General features: G+C 49.9%; 1 protein-coding gene across 1 annotated transcript in view; it reads left to right on the forward strand.

The window, feature by feature from the left end:
- Positions 1 to 22,844, forward strand: part of LOC119845819 (complement C3-like) — a 90,693-nt gene that overhangs the window by 39,387 nt on the left and 28,462 nt on the right. Inside the window, 3 exon segments of the mRNA XM_038378647.2 lie at positions 14,425 to 14,510; positions 14,692 to 14,831; positions 21,716 to 21,928. Of these exon segments, the coding sequence (XP_038234575.2) occupies positions 14,425 to 14,510; positions 14,692 to 14,831; positions 21,716 to 21,928 (439 nt within the window).

Raw genomic sequence — 22,844 nt, forward strand, 5'->3', positions numbered from 1 at the left:
CCCTCAGTTCCTTCTTTGCTGCCATTGGCTTCGGTCAGAACAACAGCAGTGCTTCAGAATAATCTTCCTCAGAATACTTTTTCCTTTCCTTTTTGCCCAAAATTACCCCTTCCTGTTCCCTGAGGGTTCCTCTCTCTTCCCTTTCAGTTGAAAAACAAAACAACAACAACCAGAGACTCTTTAAATGGCCATGCCTGGCTTCCCAGGCTTTAAACGGTGCCTCACCTGGAGACTGTCAATAGCAGTCTCTGACGGTCACTCCCAGTGTGTTCGTTGCCTGGGGGAGACTCGCGTTACGCAGACGTGCCACCACTGCAAAAAGTTAATGGCAAGGGCCAGAAAGGCGAGGGAACTCCAGCTCAAACCAGGGGTGAAAGTAAAGTGCAGATCTCAACAGCACGGGGCCGCTCTGGCCCCCTTGAAAGGGGCATGGCCTTGGGTAGGGGTGGGAGGGGGGTCAGCATCCCCCAGCCAGTCCGTCTGTGCTCCCTGACCCACGCCGCGCGTGGCTCCAGCGGCGATTTAAAGGGCCCAGGGCTCCGGCCGGCGCAGCTGCGGTAACAGCAGAGGTGGCCGGAGCCCCAGGCCCTTTTAAATCGTGGCCCCGGGGCAGTTACTTCTTTTCCCCCCCCACCATCAGCGGCCGGGGGGGGCAAAAGGGGCAGCGATGTTAGAGCCCGTACCCCCTTACTTTCACCCCTGGCTCAAACTGATGCTTATGGAGAAATGCCTGTATCCTGCCTCTGACCCTGCACAGGGGACCCCTCCCCACCAGCTCACTCGCTCACCAACTGCCCTGTGAGACATGGGACATCGGAGGCCTGGTCTACCCTGGGGCCGGTGGGGGGGGGGATCGATCTAAGTTATGCAACTTCAGCTACGTGAATAAGTCGACGAACTTAGATCTACTGTCCACCGTGTCTTCACTCGGTCGTCGCCTGCTGCCGCCCCCCGTCGACTCAGCCGGCGCCTCTCGCTCCGGTGGAGTACCGGCGTCGAGGGGAGAGCGCTCGGGGGTCGATTTACCCTGTCTAGACTAGATGCGATAAATCGACTGCCGCTGGATCAATCGCTGACCTTGGATCCTGCGGGTAGTGTAGACAGAGGAGCACAAAGGATCCAGCCGCCATGAAAACAAAGAAGCGGCCTCACTCCGCCCCCCACCCCTAGCGAGAATTGCCATGCAAAAAGCGATCTCCGACCGCTAAATCCGCCCCGGTACCGTTGGCACGCAGAGCCTCGGACCACGTGGCAGCGGGTTCATCTAGTGCAGAGGCAAACTGTGGGGCGAGAGAGCCGGTGCAGTCTAGCTCGCAGAAAGGCAGCCATGGCCTGTTCCTGGCTGAAGCCCTTGGCACCGAGCAGTGCTATGGTGCCACCTGCCGTTCCTATACATTACAGCAAGCCCACAGCACTGGCCGCACAGAGGCTGACTAACCTCTCTGGGCCTCCTGTGCCTGCTAGCCAGGCAGACCTTCTCGTTGCCTCCACCCCGGCACGCCTCTCTTCGGCACAGATGGCACCCCAGCCAGACCAGCCATGAATCTCACGGCTACACCTGCTGGCTCAGCCCCTCCTCTCTCAAGAGGATGAAGTGGCTGTAAGGATGGGCACCCCATGCCATTCATCACCCAAACCTGGAACCTCAGGGCTACAACCCACAGAGTGGCAACCTCCTCAATGGATGCCCCCCATCAAACTGGCCATACTGGGACCCATGGACAATGTACAGAGCTCACAATAACCAAGCCAGGTCCAGAACACCAAGATCAGCTAGATCTACTTCACTGGTTGCCCCAGCTTCCCCTGAAGTCACCGGGGAGGAGCAAGAGGGCAATGAGGACTTAATAGAGGGTGACATCCTACCTCCTACCCATATTTCTTCATCATCCCCAGAGGACACAATCATGCCTCCCCCCACACAGGGGGATGACTTTAAATCTTTCCAAGATCTGTTTAAGCGTTTGGTTAATTCACTAGACATCTGCTTAGAAGAGATGCCAGAGACACAGCATAAGCTCACTGACATTCTCCATGCCTCTTCTGTGGCCAAGATTGCATTGCCTATTGATTCTGCCATTATGGACCCAGCAAAAACAGTCTGGCAGACACCGGTCATGGCCCCACCTTCTTGTAAACGTTCAGACAAGCAGCATTACGTGCCAGCAAAAGGGGCTGAGTTCCTCTTCACTCACCCTAGCCCAGACTCACTGGTTGTGGAAGTCGTTAATCAAAGGGGAAAACAACACCTGGCTCGTACCACCACTTACAACAAAGACTGGAAATGCCTTGACCTGTTTGGTAGAAAGGCCTATTCCTCTTCAGTTATGCATCGCTAACTACTCCACCCTATTAGCCAAATACACTCACAACATTTTTGCATAGATATCTATGATTATTGAGCATCTCCCAACAGACAAAAAAGAACAATACAGAGCAAGCATCTCAGAAGGTTCCCTGATTGCCAGGACGGCCTTGCAGGAATCATTGGATTCTGCAAACACGGCGGCTCACTCCATTGCCACGTCAATAGTCATGAGGAGGGCCTCTTGGCTCCACCTTTCCAGATTCCCCAAGGAAATCCAGGCCATGATCAAGGACTTACCTTTTGAGGGACAGAAACTCTTTGCGGACACCATGGATGCAGCCTTGCATACACTCAAGGACTCCAGTGCCACGCTGAAAACCTTGGGAATTCACGTAACTGATAACAAAAAGAAATGGTGCATTTTACACCCAGCGCTTCTATACTGCTCTGTATACCCAGCCGCAGAGACAATACTACCAATGTCGCAAATGACGTCAGTCAAGACGACGACAGACACCGGGGCAATCCACCATGTCCCAACTCTCTACTTCTAGACAGGCATTTTGAAGTGTTGGTCAAGGGCCTGAGGACCCCTCAAATTCCATTGCCGCAACCATCTCCCGATTCCAGTCCCTTTGGAGACTGCCTAACACCTTTCTATCCGGTCTGGGTAACCATTACATTGGACAAATGGGTTCTGGAAATTTTACTCTAGGGCTATTCCATCCCCTTCAACTCTATTCCACCAACCCACCCCCCTTTCGTGTCCCTCTTCAGGAACCCTTCTCACAAGCACCTACTACAGCAGGAAATAAATCACCTCCTGCAACTGGGTGCCCTAGAACCTGTACCCCCCAAACGCAGGAGGACCGGGGTTTATTCACAATATTTCCTCACCCAAAAGAAAACGGGTGGCTGGAGGCCCATATTGGACTTGTGCAAGCAAAACAAGTTTATCAGAACTCGGCGTTTCAAGATGGTTACTCTTGCAACCATAATCCCAGCATTGGAGAAGGGAGATTGGCTCTTGGCCCTCGACCTCCAGGATGCTTATTTCCACGTTACCATACATCCTGCACACAGAAGATTCCTTCATTTCACAGTAGGCAACCTACATTTCCAGTACAAAGTGCTCCCATTTGGACTTTCCATGGCCCGGTGAGTTTTCTCCAAAGTCCCCGCTGTGGTCGCAGCCCATCTTTGCAGACAGGGGTAATTATATTCCCCTATCTGGATGATTGCCTGTTGAAAGCTTCTACATACCAACAGGCAGTGGACATTTTGTCTCTCACTGCAAATCTGTTCAGAAGACTAGGCCTATAAATCAATGCCCTAAATCCACCCTAATTCCAACCCAACAGTTGGAATTCATAGGTGCCAACCAGGACTGCACCACGGCATTGGCAAATCTACCCCAACAACACTTCCTGACATTAACAAACATCATACAAACATACAAAACAGCCCGCAGACATCTGCCAGGTTATGCCTCCAACTTCTAGGACACGTGTCAGCAGCCACGTTTGTCATGAAACATGCACGACTTCATATGAGGCACCTTCAGGCATGGCTCCATACAGCATACATTCCTCACAGACCTTCCATTCACAAGCGACTGACAATGCTCACCACGATAAAGAACTCGTTATCCTGGGGGACAAACGATTCCAACGTCTGCATGCGTGTCCCGTTCCAACGACACACCCCATCAGTAACAATAACCACAAATGTGTCTCTCCTGGGCTGAGGAGCACACCTGTCTGAACATACCATCCAGGGCAGATGGTCCTCCAATGCATGTTACCATTTTTTACCCCTCATTCGCAACAAGACAGTGCAGATCTTTACAGACAATTTGGCCACCATGTTTTATATCAGTCGCCAAAGTGGGGCTCAATCTTACCCGCTCTGCACAGAGGCGGTTCACCTTTGGAAGTGGTGCATCTCCCACAACATAGACCTCAAAGCAGCCTACCTAGTGGGAAACCAATACAGCTCAGTGGATGAGCTAAGCAGAAACTTCTCCCACTCACACAAATGGGAAATGGACCCGGAAATCCTCACCACTAACTTCCAACACTGGGGTTTCCCCACAATAGACCTTTTTGCAACGTCCCACAATACCAAGTGCCTTCAATACAGTCCCCAGCAGGACTCAGGGAAAACTCCCTCAGGGATGCCTTCCTCATGAAATGGGAAGTACCTCTTATCAGGGTTCCCTCCAAATCTGAACTCTGGGGTACAGATGTGGGGACCCGCATGAAAGACCCCCAAATCTTATTTCTACCAGTGTAGGTTAAAAACTTCCCCAAGGCACAAATTCTTTCCTTGTCCTTGGATGGTATTGCTACCACCACCAAGTGATTTAGACAAAGATTCAGGAAAAGGACCACTTGGAGTCCCTATTTCCCTAAAATATCTCCCCAAGCCCCTTCTCCCCCTTTCCTGGGGAGGCTTGAGAATAATATCCTCACCAATTGGTACAATGTGAGCACAAACCAAACCCCTTCGTTTTTAGGACACTGAAAATCAATCAGGTTCTTAAAAGAAGAATTTTATTTTTTAAAAAAGTAAAAGAATCACACCTGCAAAAATTAGGATGGAAGGTACTTTTTATAGGGTAATAAAAAGATTTAAAACACAGAGGATTCCCCTCTAGGCTCAACTTCAAAGTTACAAAAACAGGAATAAACCTCCCTCTTAGCATAGGGAAAATTCACAAGCTAAAAATAAAAGATAATCTAACGCATTTCCTTGCTATTACTTACAATTTCTGTAATTTTAGATGTTCACTCCAGGTACACTTATCTGCAATCACAGCTTTCCATTCCAAAGTAGATGGCCTCACTATATTTGTGCATCCTCTCACTAAACACTTCCTCAAGGGTATACAGAATACTTACCCTACAGTCAGAGACCCTACCCCTATGTGGGACCTTAACTTAATCCTCCATACTCTCATGGGCAAACCTTTTGAGCCTCTGGCTACGTGCTCACTATTACACTTGTCCATGAAAATCGCCTTCCTAGTCGCAATTACGTCAGCACGATGGGTTGGAGAGTGATGGTAACTTCACCTTACACCATATTCTTCAAGGACAAGGTAATCCTTTGCCCACATCCGAAATTCATACCTAAAGTGGCCTCATCCTTCCATCTAAACCAGCCCATCTACTTACCTGTATTCTTCCCGAAGCCACATGCTGACAGCAGGGAAGCATCTCTTCACTGGACGTTCTTAGAGCACTTGCATTCTCTATAGATAGAACACAGACATTCAGAAAATCCACCAGACTGTTCGTTTCTGCAATGGAACGATCTCAAGGACTACCCATTTCCAAAGAACAACTTTCAAAATGGATATCAGAGTGCATCTGATTATGCTACCGCGAACATGAACTAGAACCCTCATCTGGTCTTCACACGCACTCCACCAGGGCTATATCCACATTAATAGCCTTTCTTAAAGATATACCCATCATTGATATATATAAAGCAGCTACCTGGGCATCAGCCCACACCTTCACCAGAAATTGTGCCATAGAGAAGCAATCAGCTGCTGACGCTCATTTTGGAGAATTGTTGTTATCCTCTGCCCAGTAAACATCTCCAAAGCCCCTCCTTCCACTGAAGGGTGCTGCTCCATAGTCACCTAAAAGTGGAGCACCCAAAGGGACACTCCTCGAAGAAGAAGAGAAGGTTAATCACTGAAGTTCTTTGAGATGGTTGTTCCTCAACCGACGGGTGCTCCACTACTCCCCTCCTCCCCTCTGCTTCGGAATTTCTCTACGGCACAGAAGAAACTGGGGGACAGTTGGCTGCACGCACACGATACTCACTCAGAGCAGCACGAGCTGGCTGCAGTGCGTGCATGGTTAACCAGGGCACTGCTACCTTAAATCTCTGACTAGAAGCGCAGGGGTGCTCAAACACCTAAAAGTAGAGCACCCACAGGGACAACCATCTTGAAGAACCTCAGTTACTGCACAGGTGAGTAACCTTCTCATCTGTCTCTCCTAATACAAATGGAGCAGTTCTTAGAGGGTTCTTAGAGCAGTTCTTAGAGCAGTGCCCTGGTTGACCCTGAGGAAATAGAAAGGTACATCAAAGATGGGAAGCCCAAAACTGTAATTAAGGCTTCTGAGATCAGAGCCAAATGGGTGGAGGAGGCGGAGAAGAAGAAAGCTAGTAGCAGTTGGTGGGGATACCAGAAGGGGCAACCTGAGACAACACCCCACCGTCGGACTCAGCCCAAGGCCCCACCTCGCAAGGAGGAGCCATCCACACAGCCAGGGAAACCCCAGATGCACTCTCGTCCCACAACCCCAGTCTCCAACCACCCACCTCACCCCAGCCCACAGTCAGCTGGGCGTTGCTTTAAATGTAATGAGCTGGGGCATGTGAAGGCCAACTGCCCCAAGAGCACCAGCCAACTGCAACTCATCACCCCGGGGTCCCACTGACAGCCTTCAGGCCCAGATGCCTTGCAAATACCCCCAAAGTGAAAGGAAACTGTAAGTGTGGGCGGGAGGAAGATTATTGCTTGGAGAGACACTGGAGCACAGGTGTCAGCTATCCACCAATCCCTGGTGGACCCCAAATTCATCGACCCAGAGGCCCAAGTGATGGTACAATCCTTTAAGGCCAACTCTTTTAACTTGTCTACAGCCAAGGTGCCTGTCCAATACAAGGGCTGGTAAGGAATATGGACTTTTGCAGTCTATGATGATTATCTCATTCCCATGCTGCTGAGCGAAGACTTAGCCAACCATGTGAGGCTAACAAAACCGGTGGGGATGGTCCCCCACAACCAGGCTAAACAGGCCTCCAGACCTAACTCCATTCCTGAGCCTCCGACAGGGACCCAACCAGAGGTGGTGGAACCAGACCCCAGACCAAAGTCTCTAGCAGCAGCTGTAGATCCAGTTCTCGGGACCGAGCCAGAACCAGCCCAAGGATCGGAACTGGCAGAGGAGTCAGCACCAGAGCCCATGCTTGCAACCTCACCAGAGTCAGGGGAGCCAGCACCAAAGAGCGCCACAGAGCCTGCACCTGCATCAGCAGCTAAACCAGCGCAAGAAACTCAACAGGAGCCTGAAATACAACCTAGGGCATCAGCAGAGAGCAATTGACGGAGACACCCACATCACCTGCATCACTTCCAGTGGTACCAGGCCCAAGTCCACAACCCAGCGAGGAACTATTGTCTCCAGCATCAAAGGAGCAGTTCCAGGCAGAGCAGGAAGTGGATGAGAGCCTCAGTGGAGCTTGGAGAGCGGCACAGAGTGATCCACTTCACTCAGCTCTTCCAATAGGTCCAGGTTTATTGTAGAAGGAGGACTCTTATACAAGGAAACCCTTTCTGGTGGGCACAGGGAGGACTGTCATCCTCAGAGACACTTGGTAGTTCCAACTCAGTATAGGGAAAAGCTCTTGAGCTTAGCCCATGATCATCCTAGTGGCCATGCTGGGGTGAACAGGACCAAGGACCCTTTGGTGAAGTCATTCCACTGAAAGGGAATGGGCAAGGACGTTTCTACCTACATCTGGTCTTGGGAGGTGTGTCAGAGGGTGAGAAAGCCCCAAGACAAGGTCAAGGCCCCTCTCCAGCCACTCCCATAATTGAGGTCCAATTTCAGCATGTAGCTGTGGATATTCTGGGTCCTTTCCCTAAGAAGACACCAAGAGGAAAGTTGTACATAGTGACCTTCGTGGATTTTGCCACCTGATGGCCAGAAGCAGTAGCTCCAAGCAACACCTGGGCTAAAAGCGTGAGCCAGGCATTGGCAGACATTTTTGTCAGGGTAGGTTGGCCCTCTGACATCCTTATGGATTCAGGAACTAATTTCCTGGCAGGCACCATGAAACGTCTTTGGGAAGTCATGGGGTAAACCACTTGGTTGCCACCCCTTAGCACCATCAAACGAATGGTCTAGTGGAGAAGTTTAATGGAACTTTGGGGGCCATGATATGTAAATTTGTGAATGAGCACTCCAATGATTGGGATCTAGTGTTGCAGCAGTTGCTCTTTGCCTACAGGGCTGTACCACATCCCAGTTTGGGATTTTCACCCTTTGAACTTGTTTATGGCCATGAAGTTAAAGGGCCATTACAGTTGGTGAAGCAGCAATGGGAGGGGGTTACAGCTTCTCTAGGAACTAACATTTTGGACTTTGTAACCAACCTGTAAAACACCCTCAAAAACTCTCTAGTCCTTGCTCAAGAAAACCTACAGGATACTCAACAAGAGCAAAAGGCCTGGTATGGTGAACGTGCCAGAGAGCGTTCCTTCAGGGCAGGTGACCAAGTCATGGTCCTGAAAGCGCTCCAGGCCAATAAGATGGAAGTGTTGTGGGAGGGGCCATTTATGATCCAAGAGTGCCTGGGAGCTGTTAATTACCTCATAGCATTCCCAAAATCTAAAGTATACCATGTTAATTCTCTAAAGCCCTTTTATTCCTAAGAAATCAAGGTTCTCCAGTTTACAGCCCAGGAGAGACGATGCTGAGTGGCCTGAAGGAGTCCACTATGAAGGAAAAAGCAATGGTGGCATAGAAAAGGTGAGCCTTTTCATAACCCTTGGGTGTAAGCAACGACAGCAAATCCAGCAGCTGTGCACCAGCTTCATGCCAATATTTTCAGCCACCCTGGGACAGACAGAACAGGAGTACCACTCCATTGACACAGGTGACGCTCACCCAATTAGAGCCCAACCCTACAGATGGCTCCTCAAGCCAAAACTGCAATAGAATGGGAGATCAAGGACATGTTACAGATGGGTGTAATTCGCCCCTCTGAGAGTCCATGGGCCTCTCCACTCGATTTGGTTTGCAAACCAGACAGGGAAATCCACTTTTGCGTGGACTACTATAAGCTAAATGCTGTAACTTGCCCAGAAAACTATCCAATGCCAGGCACCGATGAGCTATTGGAGAAACTGGGACGTGCCCAGTTCATCCCTACCTTAGACTGGGGTACTGGCAAGTGCCGCTAGATAACCCAGCAAAGAAAAGGTCAGCTTTCATCACCCATGTAGGGCTGTATGAATTTAATGTAATCCCTTTTGGACTGCGAAATTCATCCACCACCGTCCAGAGACTGGTAGATAACCTTCTGGCAGGATTTGGGGAATTTGCAGTCGCCTACCTTGACAATGTGGCTATATTCTCAGATTCATGGGCAGAACACCTGGAACACGTTCAAGCTGTCTTCCAGTGCACAAGGGAATCCAGATTAACAGTTACGGCCAAGAAAAGTCAAATAGACCTAAACAGGGTTACGTACCTTGGACACCAGGTGGGTCAAGGAACTATCAACCTTCTAGAGGCTGAAGTAAATGCTATCCAAAATTGGCCTGTCCCTAAGTCAAAGAAGGAGGTCCAATCCTTCTTGGGCTAGCCTGGGTAATATCAACAGTTTGTACCACACTACAGCCAAATTGCCATCCCACTAACACACCTAACCAGGAAAAAACAGCCAAATTAAGTTCAATGGACTGAAAAGTGTCTGGAAGCCTTTAATCAGTTTAAGGTGGCCCTTACGTCTAACCCTGTACTAAGGGCCCCAGACTTCGACCAACCTTTTGTCATAACCACAGATGCGTCCGAGCATGGTGTAGGAACAGTTTTAATGCAGGAAGGACCAGATCAACAATTCCATCCTGTTGTGTTCCTCAGCAAAAAAACTTTCTGAGAGGGAAAGTCACTGGTCAGTCTCAGAAAAAGAATGTTACACCATTGTGTATGCTCTGGAGAAGCTAAACCCATACATTTGAGGACAGCATTTTCACCTGCAGACTGACCATACTGCACTGAAGTGGCTTCACACAGTCAAAAAAACTAAGAAAAAACTTCTTCGATGGAGTTTAGCTCTTCAAGACTTTGATTTTGAAATACAACACATTTCAGGACCCTCTAACGAAGTGCCTGATGCACTGTCCTGGGAAGGTTTCCCAGAATCAGACAGGTGAAAATTTCTCCGTATGCTAAGTCATTGTAGTCCTTGAAATGTGAAAAATACTATTTAGATCTTCATGTAATTATTAGTAAAATTAGAGGTGCATGTATCTATCATAAATATACAGCTAAGGGTAGCATAAAATCCCTCCTGGGTAGCTGTACTGACTCTTTACCTGTAAGGGGTAAGAAGCTCAAATAACCTAGTTGGCACCTGACCAAAAGGGCCAATGAGGAAAGAAGATACTTTCAAATCGGGGGAGCAGGGATGTTTTGTTTGTGCTCTCTTTGTTTGTTCCCTCTCTGGATGGAGAGAGAGACCATGCAGGAAAAACATCTCCTGAAAACATACCTGAAATGAGCATCTAAGATTGCAAAAATTGTAAGTAATGGCAAGGAAATGCATTAGATTATCTTTTGTTTTAGCTTGTGAATTTTCCCTATGCTAAGAGGGAGGTTTATTCCTCGTTTTTTGGGGTTTTTTTTTGTAACTTTGAAGCTGAGCCTAGAGGGGAATCCTTTGTGTTTTAAATCTTTTTATTACCCTGTAAAAAGTACCTTCCATCCTGATTTTTGCAGGTGTGATTCTTTTACTTTTTTAAAAAATAAAATTCTTCTTTTAAGAACCTGATTGATTTTCAGTGTCCTAAAAGCCAAGGGGGTTGGTCTGTGCTCACATTATAACCAATTGGTGAGGATATTATTCTCAATCCTCCCCAGGAAAGGGAGTTAAGGGGCTTGGGGGAATATTTTAGGGAAATAGGGACTCCAAGTGGCTCTTTTCCTGAATCTTTGTCTAAATCACTTGGCGGTGGCAGCAATACCATCCAAGGACAAGGAAAGGATTTGTGCCTTGGGGAAGTTTTTAACCTATGCGGTAGAAATAAGTTTAGGGGGTCTTTCATGTGGGTCCCCTCATCTGTACCCCAGAGTTCAGGGTGGGGAAGGAACCCTGACAGTATCTTATTAACTCTGTTTCCTAAACGTCCAGGAAGAAATCCCAGCCAGTGTGGACCCGACCTGAACCAGGCTGGCCGGCACTCTCTGTGATTTGGGGGGCTTGTGATAAATGAAGTGGGGGGTAGCTCCGTTTTATGGACACCCAGCCGGCCAGTTAGATATAACCTCTCTCTTAGTAGCTGTTTTCTACTTGATTTACCTGTAAAGGGTTAAAAAGACCATAGGTAAAAGAAAGGGAGTCAGCATCTGACCAAAAGAGCCAATGGGAAGGCTAGAACTTTTTAAAATTGGAGAAAAAACTTCCCCTTTGTCTGTCTGTGTTCTTCTCCCAGAGAGCAGAGACAGGCCTGGAACCATGCTGTAAGAGCTTGAGCCAAATATGAAAAATCACTAAATCATACCTAGAAACTACTCATTTGGAACCCCAGATATGTAAGTAGATCAGGAAATGTCTAGGAAGACGTGATTAGGTTTATCTCTTTTATTTCTTTATGGCCTGTGGACTCCTCTGTGCTAACCCAAGGTGCTTTTGTTTTGTTTGTAACCTTTAAGCTGGACCTCAAGAAAGCTAAGGGAGTAGCTATATTTTTTTGTATTTGCTCTTAATTTTTGTATTTGCTCTTTTTAAATCTAGCAATAGCCTGAGTTTTTAGATGTCTTTTTTTTTCTTTTTTTTTAAAATAAAGTTTACCTTTTTTAAGAACAGGATTGGAGTTTTGTGTCTTAAGAGGTTTGTGCACATGTTGTTTAATTAGCTGGTGGCAACAGCTGATTTCATTTGTTTTCTTTGTCAGCTCTCCCCCGGAGGGGGGTCTGAAAAGGCTTGAGGGTACCCCATAGGAAGGAATTGCCAAGTGTGCCTTCCTGGGTTCTCAAAGGGGTTTTTGCACTTGGGTGGTGGCAGCATCTACCCATCCAAGGTCAGAGAAAAGCTGTAACCTTGGGAGTTTAATACAAGCCTGGAGTGGCCAGTGCTAATTTTTAGAATCCTTGCAGCCCCCCACCTTCTGCCCTCAAATTGCCAGAGAGGGGAATCAGCCTTGACAGGATGGCTGAACCTTTTTTTTTTTTAAAGGCAAATGAGGCGCTGGGCCAGGCCCCTCTCCACTGGAATGGAATATAATTCTCCTGCTTGTAATTAGACCTGGCACTATAATTAATATCCCTACCCTTGAGACCTTTAAAACAGGTTGTGTCCTGTGGCTGGTGCAGAACTTGGACCACTGAGTTCCTCCCCAGAGAGGGCTCTATATTTCAGTGGGTGAGTGAAGAAGGCTTTATCAGGGACCTCAATCCTAAAATAGGAGGATCTACACCAGGGATCTCAAACTCAAATCATCACGAAAGCCACATGAGGACGAGTACATTGGCCTGAGGGCCGCATCACTGAAACCTTTTCATACAACGATACAAAAGTATAGTCAAAAATAAAAAAATGGAGAGTAATATCGTATGCTATTAAAAGTCAATGTACTAACTTTTAAAAAACTGTAATGTGAAAAGTCAGTGCTAATTTTGACAGTGATTTCATTCTTGGCCACTGAGCTGGCAGCGTTTTACATCAACCTGAGCATCAATATTGGCTTTGGTATCCTGAGACGAAACCAATCTCAGTGTTGCTTGGAAATGTTCATCAGTGAACCTAGACCTTTAACACAGCTTTGTTAATCTCCATGTAGAAGAAAAACTTTTCACATATATATGTACTTCCAAACGTTGCCATTACCCTTGCGGAAGCAGAGGGAGTTGTCTTGGGGTCTGATGGGACGGATGGGCTAAGAGCCATTGGCCATGAGCATGCACTGAACCTCACGGAAGGCAGCTGGCAGCACCTTTCAGCCTCAGGTCACAGCCCAGACCAGCAAGGGACTGGGACACAGGTTTTGAATCCCCCTCCCTTGGGTCATCTCTCTGTTAGAACTTCCTTTGTGCAGAGCTGAGATGCCTTCTCCTCCCACTGAGAGCAGTGGGATCTCAGGGTGCTGAGCACCTTTCAGAGCAGGCTCTGCTAGCACGTGCTTTGCAACAAAGCCCCGAAGCCAAGGGGAATGACTGGTATGATTCAAATCACACCACAGATGCCCAAATAAACAACCCCTTCTCCCAGACTGCTCCAAGTTAATCCCCGCTCTGGGTCTCCCTGTGCATCCTGGCTCCTGGGTATCTCTGCTAGGCTGTCAGCTGTTTGAGGTCTTACCAAGCACATTGCTGGCCCCTAATGAAAAGAGGGGTGTTACCATAGCCACTAGAGGTATCTAGCTGTACAGGAAGCAGAGGGGCAGGGAAGTGTGTGGCTTGGAAAGCCCCCACCCGCACCCCAGTTTATAAATCGTGCTTGTTTCCAGGGGAGAAACGAGGAGTTGGGGGCTGTTTTCAAATGTGAAAACTCTGTGATGCCCTGAGAAACTAGCGAGGGGCTGGCTGAGAAAAAACACAACCCTCCCCCATCAGCCCAGCACGGTAATACAGCCTCGGCGGCCCCCCACGGATCCCCGGCCCAGCCTGTTGCTCTCCCTCCCTTCTGCTGCTCGCAGCTCTACTTAGCCCTGCTGCCGCCCGCATGCATTTGTGTGTGGCCGGATGGGGGGGCAGCCACGCGTTGCCCCACGCTCCCACCACTCCACTTGGGCGGCTTGGCACGAGTTGGCAGCCTGGCGCTAGGCAGGTGGAGGAGGAAGCCCCTGGGACTGGGGGGAGGAGGGAGGAGCCTGGGCTTGTTCTGCCCTCTGGTTTCTTCACCTCTAGCGACACTTCAGTACATGCCCCACCCCTTCCCTGCCCCCATTCCAACCCCTTCCCCAAAGTCCCCGCCCCAACTCCACCCTCTCCCTGCCCCAATCCAACCCCTTCCCCAAATCCCTCCCCGTCCTCCTTCCTTCCCCTCCTCCTCCCCTGAGCGCACTGCATCCCCACTCCTCCCAACTCCCTCCTGGAAAGCCCTAAGCACCTCCAAACAGCTGTTTGGTGGTGGGAAGCACTGGGAGATAGGCAGAGGAGCGGGGATGTGGCACACTTGGGGGGGCGACAAGGAGGGGGAGCAGGGAGTGGGGGCAGAGTGGGGGAGTTGGTGCCTATGGCGGGTCGCAGGAAACAAGTCTGTGGGCTGCATGTTTGAGACCCTTGATTTACACCCTTAGCTGGGGAATGTCCATGAGTCCTAGCTCCTTCTGTAAAAGACTCTGTCTTTCTCTTTCCATGTAGAATTTCTTCCAAGACTGTGCCTATTTTCCTGAAGGATTCCAGCACCACCTGGGAAGTCCTGGCTGTGAGCCTTTCAGGGACCAAAGGTGAGGAACACCATGAGCTCTCCAGAGAACAGGCAGAAAACCTAATGGAGAAAAGACCCCAGGCCACAATGGGCCTTGGAAACATCACAGTGAGATGGAACAATTGAGGAGACTGCAGACACTTTTCAGGACTAAAGTATAAGCTCCCCTGTCTCTGACCCTGGATCTTTCCCCATTGCAGGGCTCTGTGTAGCTGACCCCTATGAGATAAAAGTAATGAAAGGTTTTTTCATCGACCTCCAGCTGCCCTACTCTGTAGTGAGGAATGAGGATGTGGAAATCCGGGCTATTCTCTACAATTATTGGGACCAAAATATTAAGGTAAGCTCACTGCCTCATGGAGCTCTGCAATAGACCTGACAGACAGCCAAACCAAACCAAAATGGTGGAAGGCTTCTTCTTCTAGGGCCTGATCCCTTTGGAGCTGGACACCCTTGTCTCCCATTGACCTTGTTGAGTGCTCAGCACCTTGCAGGATTAGGGCTATGGAATCCACCCAGTTAAGAACATAAGAGTGGCCATACTGGGTCAGACCAATGGTCCATCTAGCCCAGTATCCTGTCTACTGACAGTGGCCAATGCCAGGTGCTTCAGAGGGAATGAACAGAATAGGTCGTCATCAAGTGATCCATCCCTTCTTCTTTGAGTGCTTGTTCATATCCATTCCAATTAGGTGTGCGCGCGTGCGTCACGTGCACGGACATCAGAAACTTTTCCCCTTAGCAGCTTCCGTTGGGACGGCAGAGGAGCCCCCTAGGGTGGCGCCTTATGGCTGTGTATATAATACCCTGCCTGCCCGACCCCCCTGCTTCAATTCCTTCTTACTGTCCGTGGTGGCGTTGGAACATAGTCTCTCGCTTACAAGTGATCCCTTAGCAATCTAGTTTTACCAGTTAGATAATTTGTTGTTAGATAGTTAATAAATGAGTTAGGTACAGCTTAGTTAGACATGACTGGGATTTAGTTGCATCCATCAGCCTTGGGCGCAAGCCCAGGGGTTTAAAGCTTGTGCTACCTGCCGCAAGTCTATGCCCAACAGTGACCCCCACGACTCCTACCTTAGGTGTCTGGGGGAGGCACACCAGGCTGAGCCCTGAAAAATTTGCAAGACTTTTAAGGCCCGGACTAAGAAAGAAAGAGACTTTCATCTTAAGCAGCTGCTCATGGAGGCCGCGTTACAACCAGTGACCCCAGACCACCCGGTACTGGGCCCGAGCTCCTCGATGAGAAGTGCCCCGGCATCAGTGTGCAATTCGGCACAGGGCTTGAAAGATCCCTGGTACCATAAATCCCTGGCACCGAGACAAGCTGACCAGCCCTGGCACCGCTCAAGCTCCCCGGCACCGGCCAAGTGTCATAAGAAAGGGGAAAGAGGACGCTCCCCTCAAAGAGTGACCAAGACACTCAGAGAGGCTCCCGCAACTCAGAGACAGGATTCTGTTTCCCATCAGGAGCCGGCACTATTGACTCTGGCACCGCAGGCACCGTTGAGTCCGGCGCCCAGCAACTTCAGCGCAGACCAGTGTCTAGAGGAGGTCTTGGGAACCCCCCTCCACACCTGACACATTTGAGGCTGCAAAAGGACCTCATTGAACTGTTGGCGCCCAATCCCCTCCCATGCAGGGAGAAGCCTCCGGCACCACCCAGACGGGTGCCGTCCAGAGGGAAACCGGCAAGGGTGTGCTGCTCGAGGTCACCAATCTGGCACCACTCCCATTTACGCTTGCCACAGTGCCGCTCCTCAGCACTGACAACCTCACATGAGGTTATGGCACGAGATGAAGAAGCACCCTCGGTGACCCCACCGAGGACCCGGCACTGCTCCATGTCACCCTCGGTCACTCGGCACCGAAACACGGTACCAGTCACTTCCCCGGCACTGTATGCTCTAAGGCGGTGCAGGTCTCGGGCTAGCTGGTACCGCTCACTGTCCCAATCCTCTCAGCACCGGTCCATGGCCCACACCTCTCGGCACACCATGGTGGCGCAAGGATCATCAGTACCACCTTGGTCCTCCCCTTCAGCCTCCTCAGACCCTGAAGCCGACTCAGGCCGCTCGAGTTATAGCAGGCACCGGACCAAGAGCAGTAGAGAGTCCCACACAGCCTGGCAGCTACAGTGGCTGCCTCCAGGGCAATGGTCCTTTTGGACCCCATGGGCCTATCACCAATAACAGGGCACATTTTCTAGAGCCTCCAGATTGGTGCACTCAATGTGACGCCACTCAAGGTCACCATTTAAACGCACCTCGAGGGTAAGAGAGGCCACACTCTCTAGACTGACCTTGGACCCCCCAAAGCAGCTGACAGAGGCAAGTCCATTGCCTGCACCGCTACCGAGAGGCACTACCCCAAGGCTTTAGGAGGCACAGTCTGCCTCTCAAGAGGTGACAGCCTTGACACGCCCCAACATGGCCCAGGACTATGGGGGATTACAGGAGGGTAAGGACGATGGCAACCACCCTCAGCTGGTCCATTCGGCCAACTCTGCGGCCAGAACCATATCATCAGAAGTGGTTATGAGGCGTTCAGCATGGCTACAGGTGTCAGGCCTCCCTCCCAAGGTCCAAAACACATCCCTTTTGAAGGCTCTGGCCTCTTTTTGGAGCAAACAGACTCCAGACTGCATAGCCTCAAGGATTCCAGGGCTACAATGAAATCCCTTGGAATGCATACACCAGCAACCCAGAGGAAGCCCTTCAGGCCTCAACCTCCACAGCAGAGGCAATACTAAACTCGCCCCAGACAAGATCCCGACTGCAGGTGAGGCAGGAATAATAGACGCACACGGTCGAACAATGCATCTAACCAGGGCCCAAATAATCCCCAGCCAGGAAACAAGCCAGGGTTTTGAAGGCATGCACGAGGACAGCCTACCAATCCAATCCCAGGATCCTACCCCACAGTTTTTAAACCAGCTGTTCCACTTCTACCATGCATGGTCCCGTATAACATCAGACCGCTGGGTCCTATGCATGGTACAGGTGGGATACTCCTTCAAGTTCTCCTCCTTCCCTCCCTCCCACCCCTCTTCCCCCCTCACAAGCAACTCCTTATGCAGAAGGTATGATCGCTCATCGATATAGGGGCGGTAGAGGAGGTTTCCCAGGAGCTAAGGGGAAAAGGATTTCACTCCTGTTATTCAGCCTGGATGGCCTGGCAAATCCGAGAGTTTCTGCGTTGGTGGCTGGACCAACCAGTAGTTTGTGCAGGAGTCCCCTTCACCACAACCCAGCCTTCACTGACATTAGTAACAGATGCATCAGATCTGGGTTGGGGTGCACACCTATGGGAACTGAGAACACAAGGTCTGTGGACGCAGGATGAGATACCCCTCCATATCAACCTAAAGGAGCTCAGAGCAGTTTGTCTGGCTTGTCAAATCTTTCATAGAATCATAGAAGATTAGGGTTGGAAGAGAGCTCAGCAGGTCATCTAGTCCAATCCCCTGATCAAAGCAGGACCAATGCCAACTAAATCATCCCAGCCCGGGCTTTGTCAAGCTGGGTCTTAAAAACGTCTAAGGATGGAGATTCCACCACCTCCCTAGGTAACCCATTCCAGTGCTTCACCACTCTCCTCGTGAAATAGTGTTTCCTAATATCCAACCTAGATCTCCCCCACTACAACTTGACACCATTGCTTCTTGTTCTGTCATCTGCCACCACTGAGAAGAGTCTAGCTTCATCTTCTTTGGAACCCCCTTTCAGGTAGTTGAAGGCTGCTATCAAATCCCCCTTCACTTTTCTCTTCTGCAGACTAAATAACCCCCATTCCCTCAGCCTCTCCTTGTAAGTCATGTGCCCCCTGCTCCCTAATCATTTTCGTTGCCATCCGCTGGACTCTCTTTAATTTGTCCACATCCCTTCTGTAGTGGGGGGGACCAAAACTGGACATAGTACTCCAGGCGTGGCCTCACAGTGCCAAATAGAGGGGACTAATCACTTCCCTCGATCTGCTGGAAATGCTCCTACTAATACAGCCCAATATGCCATTGGCCTTCTTGGCAACAAGCGCACAACTGCTGACTCATATCCAGCTTCTCATCCACTGTATTGCTCAGATCCTTTTCTGTAGAACTGCTGCTTAGCCAGTCGGTCCCCAGCCTGTAGCAGTGCATGGGATTCTTCCTTCCTAAGTGCAGGACTCTGCACTTGTCCTTGTTGAACCTCATCAGATTTCTTTTGGCCCAATCCTCCAATTTGTCTAGGTCACTCTGGACCTATCCCTACCCTCCAGCATATCTACCTCTCCCCCCAGCTATGTCATCTGCAAACTTGCTGAGGGTACAATCCATCCCATCATCCAGATCATTAATAAATATGTTGAACAAAACTGGCCCCAGGACCAACCCCTCATGTATTTTGCTACTCTCCTTTCTTCCTTTTATGAGGATCCTGAACTCAACCATCTCATGGTCACTGCTGCTGGGGTTGCGACCCACTTCTACTTCCCCTACCAATTCTTCCCTGTTTGTAAGCAGCAGGTCAAGAGAAGCACGGCCCCTAGTTGGTTCCTCCAGCATTTGTACCAGGAAGTTGTCCCAACACTCTGCAAAAACTTCCTGGATTGTCTGTGCACTGCTGTATTGCTCTCCCAGCAGATGTCAGGGTGATTTAAGTCCCCCATTGGAATCAAGGCCTGTGATCTGGAAACTTCAGTTAGTTGTCCAAAGAAAGCTTCGTCTACCTCATCCTTCTGATCCGGTGGACTATAGCGCACGCCCACCATGACATCACCCTTGTTACTTTCACGCCACTTTGCAAGGTCACAGCGTGACAGTCCTGACAGACAACACCATGTTCTACATAAACAAATGGGAGAGCTCGCTTCTCACCCCTCTGATGCGAGGCTCTTCTCCTCTGCAACTTCTGTATAGCCTGGTCCATACAGCTGGAAGCATCCTACCTCCCCGGGGTGAGGAACCAGCTGGCAGATCACCTCAGCAGGTCCTACCAAGCTCACGAGTGGTCGGTCCAATCAGATGTCCTGCAGTCAGTTTTCCAAAAGTGGGGTTATCCCCAAGTCGATCTATTCGCCACCAAGGACAACAAACAGTGCCCTCGGTTCTGCTCATTTCAAAACCACAGCCCAGGCTCCATCTCCAACACGTTCTTAATGCAGTGGGGAGAGGGCCTGAAGTATGCCTTCCCTCCAATCCCGCTGATCCACTGGGTCCTGCTCAAGATATGCAGGGACAGAGCAATGGTGATCCTGCTTGCCCTCTCCTGACCACGTCAGCACTGGTACACAACACTCCTCGAACTATCAGTAGACACCCCAATAGCCCTACCCCTCTATCTGGACTTGATCACTCAGGACCAAGGGTGTCTTCTCCACCCAAACCTAGAGTCCCTGCACCCCATGGCTTGGAAGCTCCATGGCTAAACTCGATGGTGAGCCAGTGCTCTCAGCCAGTGAGACAAATACTTCTTGGCTGCAGGAAACCTTCCACGAGGTCAACTTACTTAGCCAAGTGGAAAAGGTCCTCCTGCTGGTGTGAACCCAGATGTCTGTTACCTCTCCAGGTATGTATCCCGGTTATTCTGGACTACATGCTTCACCTCAAGCAACAAGGCCTATCACTTTCATCCATCAGAGTACACCTGGTGGCTATCTCAGCTTTCCATCCAGGGAAATCTGGGCACTCGGTGTTCTCAAATCCCATGGTGGTAGGCTTCCTAAAGGGGTTGGAGAGGGTATACCCTTACTCTCGACCACCAATACCAACCTGGAATCTGAACCTCTCCAAGCTCATGAGTCCACTATATGAGCCACTGGCCACTTGTTTCCTCCTTTCCTTTTCATGGAAGGTAGCATTCTTGGTGACCATTACATTGGTGAGGAGAGTGTCTGAACTAAAGGCTCTCACCTCCAAACCTCCTTATACGGTGGTTCATAAGGACAAGGTGCAATTTAGACCACACCTTAGATTCCTCCCCAAGGTGGTCTCCTAGTTCCACACGGGACAGGACATTTGTCTGCCTGTGATTTTTCCAAAGCCTCACGTGAGCCTGCAACAGCAGAGCTTGCACACGCTAGATGTTCGAAGAGCTCTAGCGTTCTACACAGAGCACACAAGGCCTTTTTGCAAATCAATCCAACTGTTCATAGCCATAGCTGATAGAATGTAGGGCCTTCCAGTATCTTCTCAGCACATCTGGTCCTGGATCACAGACTGCATTCACACATGCTATGAGTTGGTTAAGGTCCCAGCTCCGGCAATCACAGCCCATTTCATGAGAGCACAAGCGTCTTTGATCGCCTTTCTGGCACGGGTACCCATCCACGAAATCTGCAAAGCAGCTACCTGGTCTTCAGTGCATATGTTTACAGCCCACTATGCCATCAACCAACAGACCAGAGATGATACAGCGGTCAGCAGGGCTGTCCTCCAATCAATCGTTCCTTGACTCCTACCCACTTCCAATAGTCAGCTTGGAAGTCACCTCATTGGAATGGACATGAACAAGCACTGGAAGAAGAAAAGACAGTTACTTACCTCTGTTAACTGTTGTTCTTCAAGATTTGTTGTTCACGTCCATTACAATACGCGCCCCCCCACCTCTCTGTCGGCGTCAATGGCAAGAAGGAACCGAAGAGGGGTCAGGCCGGCAGGGTATTATATACAGCGCCATAAGAGCACCACTCTAGGGGGGCTCCTCTGCCGTCCTGATGGGAACTGCTAAGGGAAAAAGTTTCCGATGTCCGTGCATGTGACGTGCCAGCACACCTAATTGTAATGGATGTGAAAAACACATCTCGAAAAACAACAGTTACGAGAGGTAAGTAACCGTATTCTCTTACCTATTCCCAGCTTCTGGCAAGATTGCATGATATAGAGGGAGATAAAAAAATACCCTTCTGGCTGCAATTCTTCTCTGCCTGGGCCTCAAATCTGTGAGTAAGTACCACGTTCAGGGCTTTCTGCTGACTCACACCGGTAGCCAGACCAGGTGGGTCTCACTACTTCCTCTCAGGAACACCACAGACTGAGGGCCTCTCTCTGGCAGGACAGAACTAGAGGGGGTCCTGAAGGGCCTCTCAGGAAGTAGGTCAGGATACAGTCCCATGCTTTGTAAGTATAGTCCTGTCTGTTGTCTAAGATTAAAGGCAAACTCCAGTCAGAGGGTATGATTTGGATCAGTGCCCTACAGTGTCATGATGTGCAGACTGCCTGCTCACGAATATCTGTTCTCTTCTCAGGTCTGGCTGGAGCTGCTGTACAACCCAGTTTTCTGCAGCGCATCCCCTTCCAAGGCTAAATACCGGCAGATCCTTGACATCAAAGCCAAGTCCTCCCTGGCCGTGCCATTGGTGATTGTCCCGTTGCAGCTGGGATCTCACGACATTGAGGTCAAAGCAGCAGTGTGGGGCAGTTTTGTGTCTGATGGTGTGAAGAAGAAACTGAAGGTTGTGGTAGGTATCAAGTGATGGGGACGTGGTGTCCGCTTTAGGGCAAGAGGCTGGAGGCCAGATTGGCTGGCTTCTGGAATCAGTGCTGTACCTTAACCTGTTAAATTAACACCCTGCATCTCCATCCTCATCCCACTTCCTCCCCTCCCCTGTGGCAACTACAGCAGGGCTGGGGCTGGCCTGGTTATCTTGCACTCGATCCTCTGAGCTGTCATATAAGAGACCTAGGTTCAGTTTCTCAGGCCCAGGGTCTTGCTCCTTGAACCAGTGGGTGCTGGAATCAATGCACCCAGGAAGAACCTCATATCATTCGGCAGAGAGAGCTGAGCAAAGGAGCAGCATTGGTGGATTCTGAAAGGCGTCCCACTAGCCTGCCCCAGGAGATCACTGCAATGCTGGGTGAGAAGAAGATCCTCCACTGAAGATCAGGGAGTAGAAAAGTCCTTCAGGGAGGTCACAGAGCAATGATGGAATGCATTGAGCTTCTCACTTCCTCACCCTGCCAGACTCTGTAGGCCAGATTCATAAGAACATAAGAACAGCCATACAGTGTCAGACCAAAGGTCCATCTAGCCCAGTGTCCTGTCTTCCGACAGTGGCCATTGCCAGGTGCCCCAGAGGGAATGAACAGAACAGGTAGTCATCAAGTGATCCTTTCCCTGTCACCCATTCCCAACTTCTGGCAAAAATTCCTCCCGTTCATCTGTGCTGGAATCAGTGGTATTACGCTAAGGATGAATTTGGCCTAGGGACTTCTTGGATGCATCCTAACCAGGATCCAAAACAAAAGGGGTTGAGGTCAGATTTCAGACTTCTTGGGGCAGAGCCTGATCTCAGTTTCACTTGACCGCTGACTTCCAATGCAGCCACACCTGATTCACACTGATCACAAGATCAGCAAGTTGCTCAACTTTTCCTA

The sequence above is a fragment of the Dermochelys coriacea genome, chromosome 20, assembly GCF_009764565.3.
Source record: "Dermochelys coriacea isolate rDerCor1 chromosome 20, rDerCor1.pri.v4, whole genome shotgun sequence".
NCBI classification, from domain to species: Eukaryota; Metazoa; Chordata; order Testudines; family Dermochelyidae; genus Dermochelys; species Dermochelys coriacea.